This window comes from Hemiscyllium ocellatum, chromosome 1, assembly GCF_020745735.1.
Source record: "Hemiscyllium ocellatum isolate sHemOce1 chromosome 1, sHemOce1.pat.X.cur, whole genome shotgun sequence".
Classification (NCBI taxonomy): Eukaryota; Metazoa; Chordata; class Chondrichthyes; order Orectolobiformes; family Hemiscylliidae; genus Hemiscyllium; species Hemiscyllium ocellatum.
The window spans coordinates 67896313-67914125 of NC_083401.1; the positions used below are offsets into that span (position 1 = coordinate 67896313).

General features: G+C 39.0%; 1 protein-coding gene across 1 annotated transcript in view; it reads left to right on the forward strand.

The window, feature by feature from the left end:
• The window catches only part of epg5 (ectopic P-granules autophagy protein 5 homolog (C. elegans)), a 152262-nt gene that overhangs the window by 16244 nt on the left and 118205 nt on the right, over window positions 1–17813 (forward strand). Inside the window, exons 5-8 of the mRNA XM_060821832.1 lie at window positions 2985–3092; window positions 7312–7385; window positions 9723–9837; window positions 16050–16164. Coding sequence (XP_060677815.1) covers window positions 2985–3092; window positions 7312–7385; window positions 9723–9837; window positions 16050–16164 — 412 coding nt within the window. The remainder of the gene's footprint in view (window positions 1–2984; window positions 3093–7311; window positions 7386–9722; window positions 9838–16049; window positions 16165–17813) is intronic.

A 17813-nucleotide genomic window follows, 5' to 3' on the forward strand; every position in this document is an offset into this window, starting at 1 on the left:
TCCACAGATGCACCCTCTGAGAAAAAATTGCCCCTCAGCTGTCTTTTAAATCTATCTTTTCTCACCTTAAAATTATTCCCTTTGGTTTTGAACTCTATCATAGAGAAAGACCTTTGCTATTCACTATATGCCCCTCATGATTTTATAAACCTCTAGGGTCATCCTTCAACCTCTTGCACTCCAGTGGAAAATGTCCCAGACTATCTCATTATAACCCAAGCCCTCTGAAATATCCTTGTAAATCGTTTCTGTACCCTTTCCAATTTAATAATATCCTTCCTATGACAGACCAGAACTGTACACAGTACTCAAAAAGTGGCCTCACCAATATCCTGTACAGCTGCAGCATAATGTTTTTATCTTCCCCAATTGTTTTGGAGACGACTTACCTGCACTGTCACAGTCACTGAACCATCAGTAACCTTAATGATTCTGCCTTTATAAACGGAAACTTGTTTCTATCTCTATCTCCCCCTGTTTCACAGCGTCTTGCTGCTATCCGATGGCCCAATTTAATTTCTCTTCTACCTTTACTTTCTAAAGCATTGAACTATCAATGTCAAAGATTTTTTTAAAGACCTCATTCAAATACATGTAAACAAACTCCAGAGAATTTGTCACTAAACTCTTCAAATTCAGTATCTAAAAATAAGCTATGAAGTAAAATATGTTTTTTTTTATTTTGATAAAGTACCACGAGCGGTTATTGTACAAAATTGAAGCATGTGACATTGGTAGTCATGTGCTAGCATGGATTGAGAATTGCTTATCTGGCAGCAGACAGAGTTGGAATAAATGACTCATTTACAGAGTGGAAGGAACTGACAAATGGGACACTGCAGGGATCTCTGTCTAGGCTGCTGTAGTCAGTGTATTATCAATAATTAGAATAAGGCAATCAACTGTAAAATTTCCAAGTTTGCTGTCAGCACAAAACTAGGTAGAAATGAGTGATGAGGAGAACATAAAGAGGCATCAGACAAATTTTGATAAGTTGAGTGAGAGGCAAATACATAGTTGCTGTCTATGTGTTAAGTTGTCCACTTTGAAAGGAAAAACAGAATGGCAAAGTATTATTTAAATGATAGATTGGGAATGATACCTGGCAACTCTCATACACCAGTTGTTCAAAGCAATTATATAGACAAAGCAAGTATTTAGGAAGGCAAATGGTATGTTGGCCTTCATTGCAAGTGGGTTTGAATACAAGGACTAGGAAGTTTTACTGTAGCTGTACAAGGCCTTAATGAGACTGCAGCCAGAACATTGTGTCCCATTTGGTTTTCTCACTCAAGAAAAGATATAATTGCAGTAGAGAGAATGCAGTCAAGTTTCACCAGACAGACTCTTGGAAAGACTCGTCTCTCATGTGAAGAATGGAAGGATTGAAACTGTTTTGGTTAGTTAAGGGTTATAGCTTTAGCCATATTGTCAGTAATGAACAAAGCTTGTACAGAAAAGTGAATGACAAACAAGACATTCAGACTATCTAGGCTAGTAGCATAGAAGCCACATTATCATAGGTCTTGGATGAAGAATAAACAATGCCTCGAAAAACTGCGAGGAAAACTAAGATAATGCACATTGAACATAAATTGCTGGAAAAGCTCATCTGGTCTAGCACCAATTATGCAGAGAAATCCGAGTTAACATGTCGGGTCTGGTGACACTGGTTAACACTGATTTCTCTTCACAATTGCTGCCACACCTGCTGAACTTTTCGAGTAATTTCTATTTTTGTTTCTGATTTATAGCATCCACAGTTCTTTCGGTTTTTAATGGACAATGAAGTTTGGAGATTGTAGCATGCATGTTGGAATCTGCATAAAGTTTGGATGTAAACCTCCCAAGTGAGCTTTAAACTTCAGTGTTGAAACGTTTCCTCTCCTTATTTACATATGATATAAATGATCATTGTCCTGTTTCGCTGAAGTCCTCATAATTTGCCAAGTTGACCACCATAACACCAAGACTGAGTCAACCGGGCCTCGATTCTCTGGTGATTAGAAGTATGAAATTGGATCTTATTGAAGTGAATAAAATTCTGACAGGGCTGGACGGACTGGATGCAGAGGTGATGCTTTACTTGACTAGTGGTGCATAACAGGGTCACAGTCTCAGGAGATGCGGCAGACTATTTCAGACTGAGATGAGAAATCTCATATCTCAGTAGATCATGAACCTAAGAAATTCTCTGCCACAGAAAGCTGTGGAAGCAAAATTACTGAATATGTTTGAAAAACAAGTGGGTTTCTAGAAGCTATAGGTGTGCTGGGGTTTGGGGAGAGAGTGGCAGTATGATGTTGAGCTCGCGGCCATGATCATTAAGATAAGGTGTAGAAGCTTCAGAGGAGATGTGAGGGAAAACCTTTTCGCTCAGAGGATGGTGGGAATCTCACTGCCTGTAAGGGTGGTACAGGCACAAACCCTCATAACATTTAAATATTTATGTGTGCACTTGTCATGGTAACGTGAATAAGGCTCTGGGCCAAGACTTAGTAAATGGGATTAGCATTGTTAGTTGGTTTGGCCAGTGTAGATGCAATGGGCTGAAGGACCTTTTTCTGTAATGTCGATCTTAATGACTATCTAATGTTGAATAGCAGAACAGACTTAGTAGGTCAAATAGCCTACTTCTGCATTTCTATGTTTCCTTCTTCATACTTAATATCGAAACACAAATCAAGCTCAAACTTATGTCATTTCCCCACTTTAAAACCCAAGTTTTCACATAGTAATAATAATATATCATCAACCTTCACCACAATATACAATTATTTTTACCTGCGTGCAGCTACTTCATATATATGGTGAAAAGCTGAGGTTCCAAAACAGACTCAAAAATCCTTGTCAGAGGTGTAAGCAATGGGAAAAGTCATTTTTTGTGACATTTTCATCTTACAAGTGGTGGAAAATGATGATTATTACAAAACACCTTACTTTATGTGCTCTGAAACTCAGTTATTAATAATTAATCCTTTTAGGTTGCAGTATTACACCGAGTTGGCTCTGCTGCTGATCAACTCTTTATTCTGAATCACATCCTTCACTGCCCAGCAGGTGTGAGCAAATGGGCAGCCCCACTTGTAAAGGTATGATTTTACTGAGTGCATGAAACTACTACAGCCTTACTGATGTTTTGAATGTAATATTCTTAAAGAAAATTACTTTTTCCATTTCTGTAATGTTTGACTATTCTAATTTATGATAAAATAATACTATAGCACCTTCCAATACAACAGTGAATTTTTTTGTGGTTTATAAGTTTGAAAAACTTTTTAAATCTGACACACGGTATTTAACATTTGAATTTCATCATGCTTTATAAATTGTATCAGGAACAGATACATTTCATAAATGTTGTAGAGATTTCTCCTAATTTCTTTTAGCAATTGAGTCCACTTATTGTGGTTAATGTTTTATTTATCTAATTGTATAATGTTTGAGAATTTTTTTAAAAACTCAAAAATAACATCATTACTATGGTTTCCACTGCTGCCAATCACTTTTAATAATTGCTGTCAATAACTACATTGTAGGACAATTGTTAATTTTTTTCAATGATAAGCTGACAGCACCTTATGGTGGAATATAGAAGTTTTGAGGATATTAAAAAGTTTGGTGACTAATTATTGGATTAGTAATGTAGAGGTGTAGACTAATAAGCCAGACAATGTGAATTCTACTCCCACCATGCCTGTTTGGTAATTTTAATTCTGTGTATAAAAAAGCTATGCATGCTAATGAGTAAAAGTGAACACAGAACTGGAATTCAACATGATAATGGCATAATACGAGCGAATATTGAATTAGAGTTGATGATTCATCAACGTTAATTTATCACTAAAAATATTGGCAGTAAAAAATGAGTGCCAGAAGGTTTCGATCCTGGAATTTAAAAGTGAGTATGTGAAAACATTGCAATTTTCCAAAATGGTCTTGGTTTGGGAGCCATTTCTTTGAATTAAAAAGTTGCGCAGGTCATTCTTTGTTAAGGAGAGGCAAAGGGAGAATAAACAATCTATTGACCAGTGTCAGTTGTGAGGAAATTATTTGAGCCTCTAATTAAGAACAGACTGATGAAACACCTTGAAGTTTTCAGATGATCAGAGCAAGTCAACATGGTAAAAGATGGTGAAAGCTCTTCTTGCGTGAGAAACCCAATTGAATTTTTTGAAGACATGTCTAAAGTAATAGATAGAAAAATATTAGTAGATATTAATTGTATGGCATTGCAGGATGCATTTGCTGAACTCTTTCATAAGAGACTGTTAGCAGAAAATAAAACTCATGGGACTGAAGGCAAATTATTGGCCTGGTGAGACTAGCTGAGCGGCAGGAGACAGATTCTGATTAATTGGCAACATGTAACTCTCAACATCTCTCAAGGATTTGTGTGCATCAAAGATTCATATTTATTAACAATTAGTGTTTCTCTGTCTCATCACCTGGCAATGTTTGCTGATGACAGGTGGCATTGTAAGCAATATAGATGGAGCAATAAAATTATAAAGCACAAGATTATAAATGGAATTCCGATATATTAAAAAAACCTCAAATTCCCTTGTAGAGCGGGACATTTTGTATACACATTTGAAATCTCACGGCATTAGGTCAAACATGAGCCTGTGCATAAATATATATGGTGTGTATCAGTCCAAGTCTATGTTTGGAAATTTAAAATCCCTTATCATTACAACCATATTTTTCTTAGAGATATCTGAGATGTCCTTGGATATTTGCTTCTCAATTTCTCAATGTCTATTGGGTTTCTAGTCTTATGGCCTGATAATTGTTTTGTGAGTTGTAGAAAACAGGTAGGCTTTACAAAGAGCAAACCCAAGAAAGCAAGACACTGAGGAAAAACAGTGTTTTCAAAATGAAAGACAGTGTTCATGCTGTGAAGATGTTGAAATCAGTGTTGAGTCCTTAAGTTGGTAAACTGCTGAAGCAGAAAATGAGCTATAGTTCCCCCAGCTTGTGTCAAACTTCACTGGAGCACTGCACTGCAGCATGCCTAGAATGGAAATGTTAACTTGAGAGTAGGGTGGTGTAATGAAATGACAAACAACTAGAAGTCATAATTATTTTTAAAGACAAGTGTGACAGCCAAGTGGTTGTCCAGCCTGAATTTGGTGTTGACAATATTGATGAAACCTCATTGTGAGCAGTCAGCACTGTAGATTAGATTTTAAAGAAGTACGAGCACAACCCTGCTTCACCTGGAAGATGTATTTGAGGCTTTAGATGGCAAAGAGAAGGTTAAAGACCAAATGTTACACTTTTAGTTATTGCATGGGCCATAGAGGGTATGAAGGTGTCCAGAGTGATCAGGATGTCATGAAGGGAATGGTTCCCTGTAGAGTGTCAACCAGGGATAGAAGAGGAAATTATGTTGTGTGGGGTTTCCTGACGGAGATGGAAGAAATGGCAGAGAATTTGAACATCTAGAGTACAGCAAATGCGGTTAGAAAAACATTTTTGTTGTTAACTTGTATGCAAAGAAAATTTAGGTTACTATGACAAGGAAACTGATTAGTATTAGAATCTATAGTTTGAGTAGGCCAGCAGTCAGCAAATCTGTGAATGCAAGGGCATATGTAGTAGATATCTTTCCAAGGTATTTGTAGCATAATTCAGTGTGATATGCAAGAAAAGTATTGCTGGTAAAAATTAAAGCCTGATTTATTTGTTTGGCTAATAAATTCAGTTTTTCAATGAGTCCTGACTTGAATATTTGTCAGCGATTTCAAAACTGTACATTTATATTGTCGAATGGTGAGTTGAAATTGATTGAGACCATCGTTAATTTTCTTCTTTTTCTCATTTTTGATTTGGAGCTGAGAATTGAACTGTGAACAGCAACTTGTTTTTAAAGAAGGAGCAAACAAAAGATAGATATTTGCTCTTGAGAACTGGCCAGGAAGATAACCCAGTTCAAGTACTTCTCCAAAAGATGCTATCAATGAACCAACACCAAGATGTGGTTACACTCAGTACTGGCAGTTTGTTGGTCAGTCCAGGGAGGACTGGCTGCTGGACAGCTAGCCACGGAATATTGGGGGCGGGGGGGGGGAAGAGAGAAAGAAAAGTTAAAAGGTGAACTGGTTTGACTTGGTATTTGGGCAGGAGACATTGTTGCTTTGGAAGATGCTGGATTAGTTTTTTTTGGTTTTGTTCTCTCTGGTTATTCTCCAGTTATTTCATGAACATCTCAGTTAAGAATCTGATCTATAAGGATTCAGAAAAGGTCTCTGGGGATCTGCATTGTCCAGATATTTCAAATTCAATCAAGATACAATTCTGTGTGTCTGTGATACAACCATCAGATTACACGAAGGCTGGTTATTCATCATTAAAACGGTTATCAAGCTGGCAATTTATGATTCCTTGAGTTAAATTTATTCCATAACTCCATCTGCCCATGTGCGAGTAAGGTTGGTGAACAAAGATTGGTCTTAGATTGTAGATATTAATTAAATTGCCTTGTAGTTCATCGATGTTATGGTAAAGTCACGTTATTATTAATAATAAATTGTTAATTTTTTGTTTGCGTTATAAACTTGGTGTCCAAATCGGTTATTTATAAAGTCTGGTTAGAAACAATTGAGCACTTTTATGGGTCATCGAATGTTTTAATTTCACAGGCTTCACAGTGTTAACAAGTCTGATTTGGTTCGGATTGCTATCTCTGTGACATAACAGAAGCATTCTACTGAGTGGAACCAAAAACCCAAATAATATTTCAGTGATTCTTGGAAGAATGGTGGGTGGAAAAAAACTCTTAAATAAGTGGAATCACACAAATGGAGGTAGTTATTATTGGAGACTGCCTTTGGACTGGGATATGCATTGCCTCAAAAAATTCCCCAGAGTAGAGTCTTCATGCTAGCAATCTGCAACTAGCTGCCCCTTCATAATGTCAGTCAAGAGGTAGTTTGGTTGCACATGTCTGGCTCAATTCCTAATCCTTCAACTATGAAGTGGGGCATATTGTTTTCCCAAAGTCCTTGAAGTATCTCCCTTACAGTATTGTGCAGCTGCTTTCATCACATGGCAACAGTTCAATAATGCAACCTGTCACCTTATCCAAGAAATGAATGAATAATAAATGACTGCTTTGCCAAGTAAGTTCATATCCCAAGAAGGAAGGTAGTTCTCATGATAATTGACGCATTCGTATGTATAGTATCATGAAATTGCTGTGGGACAACATGGTATGTGTCATACCTGGTATGTACTTGTAGTACAGTGCATGTTTCCTGTGATGAAATATATGAAGGCAATTTATCCAGCTTTTTTCTGTTTCAGATAACAGTATTCAATAATCCTTCAGGAGTCTTCCTCTTTATGCAAGCCCTAGCCTTACTTCTGTCACCAATCATGTAAGCATCTTTGACTTGACAATATTTCTTCAATATACAATATATTTTTCATCCTTGCCCTGCTTGTATACAGAGGAACCACAATTATCCGAAGGACACTGGCGGGCTGTATTTGGTTCAGTTATTCGAATTCCAGATAATCGACAGCCTACCTCACCATATCACTAAATTAAGCCTCCTCTAGAGAAGTATCTAGCTCTCCTTCAATTGTTATGTGAAGTTCTCACTGCTTGGGGAATGGCGTTATTCAGTAAATGTTAAAAAGTTACCCCTCATTACCATTGTCAATTGTTCGTTAATGGTCCTTGGGAATAAAAACTGTCATTTTTACCTCACCTGACTTATGTGTGACTACTCCAGACCCACAGTAATGTATTTTATTCTTAAATGCCTTCTGGGTAATTAGGGATGAGCAATGAATGTGGGTATACCCAGCAATGCCCACATCAAATAAGTAGTTTCTTAAAAATTATGTGTTAACTCAGTTAAGGGTCTACACCAGAAAACCAGAGATTTGGTGCAACTCCTACAAGAATTGATTTCTTTATCTGGAAATTTATGCACTAACACTACCAGATTGTCACTAAAGTCTGATTGGGCTATACCGACATGCACTGGCTCATGTGACATTTTTCTGGACACCAGGGAATGCCTTTCCACTGCCATCCATACAAAATTTTTAAAAGCTATGGATAGGTCTTCATTGAAATATTTTGATCTATGAATTGCATTGAATATTGAACTCGAATTTTTGTTACCCTTATTTGGAAAATTTTAGTAGATCCTACCAAAGTGACTCCTTGGAGTAGGTACTACTTCTAGCAAGTAAATTGGAAAAAAAAGTATTCCTTTGGGGTAAAAGGTGTTAATGCCGAATGTAGGAAGGTTATATTGATATTGCTGCAACTAGCCTTCCTTTAAATGGCACTAAGATCTGAACTGTGGTACTGGAGAAGCATAGTGTTCAAGCAGCAGGAGAGTCCATGTTTCGAGCATAGAACATAGAAAAATACAGCGCAGTACAGGCCCTTCGGCCCTCGATGTTGCGCCGACCGAAGCCTACCTAACCTACACTAGCCCAATAACCTCCATGTGCTTATCCAATGCCCGCTTGAATGATCATAAAGAGGGAGAGTCCACCACTGATACTGGCAGGGCATTCCATGAACTCACAACCCGCTGAGTAAAGAATCTACCCCTGACATCTGTCCTATACCAACCTCCCCTTAATTTAAAGCTGTGTTCCCTAGTAACAGCTGACTCCATTAGCGGAAAAAGGTTCTCACTGTCAACCCTATCTAAACCCCTAATCATCTTGTACACCTCTATCAAATCTCCCCTAAACCTTCTTTTCTCCAATGAGAACAGCCCCAGGTGCCTCAGCCTTTCCTCATACGATCTTCCTACCATGCCAGGCAACATTCTGGTAAACCTCCTCTGCACCCTTTCCAGTGCCTCCACGTCCTTCCTATAGTATGGCGACCAAAACTGCACACAATACTCCAGATGAGGCCACACCAGAGTCTTATACAACTGCACATGACCTCAGGACTCCGGAACTCAATTCCTCTACCAATAAAGCCCAGTACACCATATGCCTTCTTCACAGCACTATTTATCTGGGTGGCAACTTTCAGAGATCTGTGTACATGGACACCAAGATCCCTCTGCTCATCCACACTACCAAGTAGCCTACCATTAGCCCAGTAATCCATCTTCTTGTTACTCCTACCAAAATGAATGACTTCACACTTAGCTACATTGAACTCCATTTGCACAAGCTCTTCATCAGGAATGTTGGAGGAGGAGAACTTCTTCATGGTAGGCATCCTTGAAAGAGGCTTTGCAGTAACATTCCTGATGAAGAGCTACCGCTCGAAACGCTGACTCTCCTCTTCTTTTCCAGCACCACACTTTTTGACTCTGATCTCCAGCATCTGCAGTCCTCACTTTCTCATTGTCATTCATGCCATTCCTTCACTTGTTGAGGGAGGTGTGCTATGCTGTTGTGACATACAGTTTTTACATCTCCACTCTTGCCTTGTTAAGTGCTTTATTTTCTTGAGTTAACTCAATTTTGGTGCAGCCCTGCGAGGCTGACACTACTCGAAGATTTAGTATTACCTTCAGTCTTAAGTCACAACATCAGTTTCTATTTTTTTGATGCTTGACAATTCTTATTGCCTTCTAATAGTAAATTGCTTTAAAACACAAAGTCTTGATGAACTTCATAATTTTGCAACATTTTGTGTCTGAAATTATATTTAAAATATAGATTGTAACTAATTGCAATTTTTACATAGTCATTTAAAATATATTTTGGTCAAATAATCTTAGGCATCGATCTGAGTTTCTGGTGAACATAAAGCCAACGAACAAAAAGCTACCACCACCTACACCAGAAGCAAAAGACATACAGAACTGGACCTTGGTAGATGAAGCTGGGGAAGAGGTATTTACTTTAACTTGTTTATCTTGAATAGGTTGATGCAAACAAAAAAAGCTTTCCTGTTATTTTGATAGTGTTCAAAAATAAGTAGTCGTATGTTGTGACTAATTTTTAAAAATTACTCGAAGAAAAATAAAGTCTATGATCTCCTTAAACATTATTAAGATATTAAAAATTTGCTTTGCAGCTTGAACCAAAGTTACTTGTTTGAATTAATTAGATTAATTGATATAAGCCATAATGGACAGAGCAAAACATTGTTCATCCAGTTACGGCTGAAAAATGACACACAACTTAAATTTTGATTTTATGGCCCCTAATTATGAGAAAGGTCTGAGAATCTAAATAATGTTTTGTGCCAGAGCCAGCGACTGAAAATTTTATGCTATGATAGATCTAATAAGTTTTTTTGAGACTTTGTGATAATCTATGAATTTTTAGAAAGCTGTTTAAAATTAAGCATCAGTTTGTAGTAAAGAGCAGACTTGAAATAAGTGATCAGTCATTCACACCTGAGTTCAAAGGTCTCTTCACACAAATTAATAGAATGTGTTGGATACTCCATTCGATATATTCAGAATTTTGGTGTCTAAAGGAATATGTGGAACTCGCAGCAAGGTGAAGTTTGGGCAGAAGATCAAACATGATTACATTGAATGAAAATGTTTAAAGAGTCATACATTCCATTCCTACTTCTAATTTTTAATGTTCATAAGTAACAGGATTTAGTCACAAAGTACCTATTGTACAATGAAATTAACTATTTTATATTCATCTTAAAAGAAAAATCATACTTCATATGAACCTTTTAGGATAATTTTTTAAATGTTGTTTGTGTAAGCAAATGTAGTTGATAATTTTATATACAACAGGCTCTCAAATTTCAGATGAGTCAAATGGCCAGCTAATTGTTTCTTTTGGAAATTGAAATAGGAATTTTCAAAGAACTTTTTTGTCCAGGTCTGTTATACCTACATGAATTATTTTTTGTTTTCACACTTCTTATTCACTTACATTTGTCGAACCCAAGAGCAATTTCCTGAGGACGTTTACTGGTACTGAGTTGGAGTTTGTGAAGTGGGATGCAAAACATTACCATTAAAGAAAATAGAAATTTTTAGGAAGAGCTGTTTGAGTAGTAAAAGTTACAGAAAGAAATTAAAGCAATTGAAGAATTCATGTGGATCATTGGAATTGACAAGTTTTGAAACCAAAAATGGGAGTCTCCTGTTGCAGAGCTCAAATGGGAAGAGGAGATGACTTGAGCTGGGAAAGTGCCCAGGGACTTTTTGTACTTCAGTACTACCCTGCAGTGTCAACCTAGATTATGTGCTGAGAAATCTCTGGAGTGAGATATAAACTCATGTCATAAGAGTTCTGACTCAGATGAGCATGCTATTCATGAGCCAAAATAATTACACATGGGGAAAAAAGGAAGTTGTTCTAGTTTTCAGGCCAAAATTCCTATCCAGAATTGAAACCAACAACAGATTAGCCGGCTGTACCTGTGCTGTTTGTCGGGTCTTACTGTATATAGTTGCCTGTCAGCAATTAATGAATTAGTTGTGCATACCAGAATTTCAAGAGTCGCGGTCTGAGGTGAGTATAGTGGCCGTCACTAAGGAAAGGTGCCAGGAAAGTTGAAAGGTCTTAAGTTGGATAAATCAACAGATTAATTGAGTTACACCCCAAATTTCTCAAGGATATAGCTGAAGAGATTGTGGGGGCATTGGTAGGAATTCCTCAGGAATCGCTGGAGTCAGGGAGGGTCCCAGAGGACTAGAAAATGGCAAATTTTGTACCCTTTTATAAGAAGGGAGGGAAGTAGAAGACAGGAACTTATAGGCCAGTTAGCCTGATCTCATTGTTGGTTAGATTTTCTTGTCCATTATTAGGGATGAAATTGCAGAGTACTTGGAAGTGAGTGCTAAAATAGGGCTAAGTCAACATGGCTTTGTCAAGGGGAGGTCATGCCTGAATTCTTATAAGTATTGAGCAAGTTAGACAAAGGAGAGCCAGTGGACGTAATATATTTGGATTTCCAGAAAGTATTTGATAAGGTGCATTCCATGAAGCTGCTAAATAAGATAAGAGCCCATAATGCTAGGGACAATGTAGTGGCACAGATAGAGGATTGGCTGACTGGCAGAAGACAGAATGGGTAGAAAGGGGTCTTTTTCAGGATGGCACCCAATGACTAGTGGAGTTCTGCAGGATTCCATGCTGGATTGATGACTATTTACATTATACATGAACAGTCTGGATGAAGGAACAGATGGCACTTTTGCTAAGTTTGCTGATGACACAAAGATGGATGGAAAGGTAGTGGGAAGGCTACAGAAGGACTTGGAAAAACTAGGAGAATGGACAAAGAAATGGCAGATGGAGTACACATGTACACCTTGATAGGAAGAATAGAGGCGTATACTCTTTTCTAAATAGGGCAAGGCTTCAGAAATCTGAGGCACAAATGAACTTAGAAGTCCTAGTTCAGGATAACATACAGGCTCAGTTTATACTTCAGAAGGAAAATGCAATGTTAACATTCATTTCAAGAGGTCTCGAATACAAGAGCAGAAATGTGCTGATGAGGCTGTATAAGGCTCTTGTCAGACCATATTTGGGGCACAGAGGAACCTCGTTTATCTGAGCAAGGCACTATTTCATTTGGATAATCGATTAAATGCGTTTCCTCTGGGACTCAAAGTTTTTAAAGTCTGCTCCCCATTCAGGAGACAAGGCAGAAGCGCACCGCACGTGAGTCCCGCCCTACTGTCCAACACCACCCCCTGCACCGTCCAACACCACCCCCACCCCCATCCAACACAGCTCCTCGCCCCCGTCCAACACCACTCTCTACCCAGCCCTACCTGCCCCAACCCCACAACACCCCCCCAATCTGACCAACATGCTCACCCCCCATCTACCCCCCCCACCCCATCCAACACTATCCCCCCCACCCGCGCCCCCAAATCTGTCCAACACGCTCACCCCCATTCACCCCCACACCCCATCCAACACTGCCCCCTGCCTGCCCCCCCAACTTATCCAACAAAACTGCGCTCCCCCCCCCCCCCCACCCAGTCAACTCCCATCCCTTCTCCAGGGCAGCCAGACTGGGCACCAACAACAAGAATGCTGCTGCTGAATGTCTTTGTGGGGTAATTCTCCAAATAATCAGCATGGGTGTATACACACACACACACACACACACACAAAACAACTTTTTGATGCAACGTTTTGACAGGTTCTACCTTTAACCTGTACAGGGCGATGTTGGAGAGATTATCGGGGGACGGGGGTTTAGAGTAGAACTCTAGGGAACGTGTGGGGAAAGAGATAGGGCAGGAGGTGAGTCATTTGGAGACAGTGCCTGTTTTGTCATTGTAAACAAAACATGCGATCAGTGTTGGAAACACATCTTTGATTAAATGTTTCTTTCAGGACCTCAAGATCTCCTTCGGATAATCCAATATTCAGATAATTGATGTTCAGCTAATTGAGGTTCCTCTGTATTTTGAGCAATCTTGGGCCCCATATAGAACGAAGGATATGCTGACCTTGGAGGGAGCCCAGATTGTTAGTGTCTAACATGAATAGTTGTCCCAATGTGAGCCTCTATGGAACTCCACTAATCACTGGCATGAGGGCATAAAGGATTTGTCATATGAGGAGCAATTGAGGACTCTGGTTCTGTGCTCAGTGGAGTTTTGAAGGATGAGGGAGGTATTTCATTGAAACATACAGAATGCTGAGAGGCCTGAGTAGAATAGATTTGGCAAAGATGTTTCCACTATTAAGAGAGACTAGGATCCAAGGGCCTCAGAGTGAAGGAATGACCCTTTGGAACTGTGATGAGGAGGATTTACTTCAAAGGGTGGTGAATCTGTGGAACTTATAGTTGCAGAAAGCAGTGAAGGCCAGGTTTTTGATTATATTTAGACAAAGATAGATAAGCCTTGATTAGTAACGGGAATGAAAGGACGTTAGGAGAAGCCAGGAGAATGGGGTTGAAAAACATATCAGCCACAATCAAAGGAGGACCAGACTTGATGGGCCAAATGGACTAATCCTAATCCTCTATCTAATGGTCTGTGAAGCAATGTTTCACAGTTTTGAAAAGGAACTATAAAGGTACAGTTCTTTTTTTTTGCATACTTTATTATCAATTGATTTATTTTTATGCTCAGGCTAATCACATAGGGACATAAGTTCAATTCATACCATGTCAGCTGGTGGAATTTAAATTCAATTAACAAAAAATTCTGAAAGTGAAAGTTTGTCTAGGTGATGGTGACCATGAGCTAGCATTGATTGGAGTAAACAAAGATCTGGTTAACTGGCAAGTAGGCATGAATTGGCGAGTAGCTAATGTTGTTCCTCTGTTCAAGAAGAGAAATAGGGATAATCCAGGAAACTATAGATGGGTGAGTCTCACATTAGTGGTTGGGAAGCTATTGGAGAGAATCCTTAGGGATAGGATTTATATTCATTGGAAATGCGCAGCTTAATTAGGGACAGTCAGCATGGCTTTCTGTGGGGCAAGTTATGTCTTACCAACATGATTGAATTTTTCAAGGAGGTGACAAAGGTTGATGAGGGTAGAGCAGCGGATGTTGAATGTATGGATTTTAATAAGGCTTTCGTCAAGGTCCCTCACAATAGCTTCATCCAGAAGATTAAGATGCATGAGATCCATTGTCACTTGGCTACGTGGATTCAGAATTGTTTTGCCCATATAAGGCAGAGAGTGTAGAGGAAGGGTGTTTTTCTGACTTGTGATCCGTGACGAGTGGTATTCCACACATATCGGTACTGGGACCTCTGCTGTTTGTGATACATACAAATGCCTTGGAAGAAACTGTAGATGGGTGGACTAGTGAGTTTGCAGAACATACGAAAATCGGTGGAGTTGTAGATAGTGTAGAAGGTTGTCTACGAGGTTGATACAGTGGGACTAGATCAGTTGCAGGCATGGGTGGAGAAATGGCAGATGAAGTTTAGTCTGGGTAAGAGTGAGTTTCTGCCCTTTGAGAGATTAAATGTTCAGAAAATATGTACAGTTAATGGCAGGATCCTGAACAGCATGGATGTACAGAGGGATCTTATGGTTCAAGTCCACAGCATCCTGAAAGTGGCCATGCAAGTAGATAGGATGATAAAGAGAGTGTATGACTTGGCCACCTTTATGGTCAGGGAATTGAGTACAAGAGTCGTGATGTCATGTTGCAGCTTTATAATATTTTGGTTAGTCCACAGTTAGAATACTGCATTCAATTCAAGTTTGCCACATTACAGGAAGTATGTGGAGACTTTGGAGTGGGTGCAAAAGAGGCTTACCAGGATGCTGGTTTGACAAAGGGTCAGTTAGACTTGAAACATCAGCTCTTTTCTTTCCTTACAGATGCTGCCAGACCTGCTGAGATTTTCCAGCATTTTCTCTTTTGGTTACCAGGATACTGCCTGGATTAGGGGGTATGAGCTATAAGAAGTGGCTAGAAAAACTCAGCTTGTTTGTCTGGAGTGGCAGAGCTGAGGGGAGATTTGATAGAAGTCTATAAAATTATGAGTTGTATAGATAAGGTTGACAGTCAGATTCTTTTTCCCAGAGTTGAAATGTCTAATGCTATGGGCCACTTAAGGTGAGAGGGAAAGTTAAAAGTAGATGTCAGGGGTAAGTTTTTTTTTACACAAAGTGGTAGGAGTCTGGAACGCATTGCCAGAAGTAGTAGTGGAAGTGATAGGGGCATTTAAGGGACTTTAGATAAGTGTGTGAATATACAAGGAATAGGGGGGATGTGGACCAAGGGCAAGCAGAAAGGATTAATTTAATTTGGCGCCCTGTTCGGCGCAACATCATGAGCCAAAGGGCCCATTCCTATGCTGAACTGTTCTAATATCCCTTATAGAAGAAACTGCTATTATCTGGTCTAGTCTACATATGACTCCAAACCCACAGCAATACAAGTTAACTTTTAGCTATCATCGGAAAGGCCCAGCAAGTCACTCATTAGAAATAGACTGCAAAATGCTGGCTTGGCTGTGACATCCATATCCCTTGAAACAATAAAGAAAGCAAAAGCTGTGCAGATACTATGCTGCAACTCGGAGGCTAATAGGAGTGAAGTTCTGGGAAAATGTGTCATATATCCTGAAACAAGTTTATTAAATTAAAGTATCATTGTTACCATGTTTCATATTGCTTCCTAATCTAGGATGAAGATCCTGAAACCAGCTGGCTACTATTATCTGAGGATGACTTTATTATGCTTCTGTCACAGTTTCCTTTTGATAAACTATTTAAGCAATTACTTGGGATAACTGTAAAAGGTAATTATGACTTTTCTAGACAGCAAATTTCCTAGGGTAATACCACTAATTTGAATGTTTTTATAATTACACGAGCATCATGCCGGGCAAAGCACAATAGTGTTTTGTTAACGAATGTTGGGGAAAGAGTAAAAGTTGCAAATCTTGGATTTATAAATGCTTTTAAATACTAAAAATTGCTGTTTGTATTTTCAGTTTCCATAAGGAACAAGAGTGAACAGCCAATTTATGCAAAGCTTTGGTCAAAGTACCCTGGGAAGTTTTGGGTGCTGCATTGCAAAAGGTTTTACAACATGTTCAGCATAGATTAACCAAGATGAATCCAGGAAGCAAGATTGGTTATAGGATTATGAGGAACAATTTATGATATGTGGTGCATTTCCTCTAGAATGAAGAAGGCTAATTTATAGATTTTTTTTAAATGATGGGGTATGATGATGTATAACAAAAGTTCGAGATTGAGAATCAGCGCTGATGAGCTTCACCAATTTAAAATAGTCAGCAAGAGTAACGATTCATTTCTGTCTGCATTGTTGGAGCATAGTCTGCTTTGACACAGTAGGGGAGGGAGGCATTTCATCCTTTTTGACAAATGTGGATCAGGATTTGTTACAGTAGTCAGTGTTTCAGTGAGTAATAAAATTAGATTTGATTTGCTCTTGCAAAGAACCAGTACTGAGACAGTGGGATAAGAGTCATACTTTTGTGACTGTTGGAAACAGGATTTTGACAGTGTTTTCCATCTCTTCCTGTACCTTTTTCACAGTTCTGTCTCCTCTGTCTGGAACCATTTCTTTTCACTGAATCATTTAGTAATTCAGCATTTCTCACACAAGAACTACTTATTTACTTTCACTGGAAGTGGACTTCATTATGTTGTTGTTTATCCTTAATTGCCCTGGAGAAAGTGGTGGTGAGCTGCCATCTTGAACTGCTGCAGTCCTGTGTGTGATAAGTATATCAACAGCTGTGTTCCAGCACTGTGATAGCTCCAAATCTGGATGTTATGTGGCATGGAAGGGAACTTGTAGTTCATGTTGTTCCCGTGCGTCTATTGCACTTGTCCTATTACATGTTGGAAACCACTGGTTTGGTAGATGTAGTCAGAGGAAGCTTAATGAGTGACTGCAGTGCATTTTGCTGTATAGTGTACACTCTTACCTAGGGGCTGCCCCGAGAGTAAGTTGGAATCACAGTGACAACTCTGTACTTTGGGGACCTTGTGCTGGGAATATAGCCACTTAGGAAGAAACAGAAATCAGAGTGAGGGGTAACTTTGAATACACGAGTTGGTACCGTGTGGTCTTTTATGTCACAAACCTGCATCCTCAACCTGGTGACAACTATGTAACCACTGTCGATCATTATAAAAGCCCTTTTGATTTACTAATGTACCTGAGGTAAGAAAATTTGTGTCCTTATCCAATTTGGCATACATGAGACTCCAGACTTACAGTTTGGAGCGTAGAATCCCCTACAGTGCAGAAAAAGACTATTTGGCCCATTGAATTTGCGCCAACTTTCCAAAGAATGTCCCACCCAGACCCCACTCTATCTATCCCCAAACTCCATATTAACCATGGCTAATTCACCTAATCTGCAAATTCTGTGCACTACGGGGCAAATTAGTCAGACCAATCCACCTAACC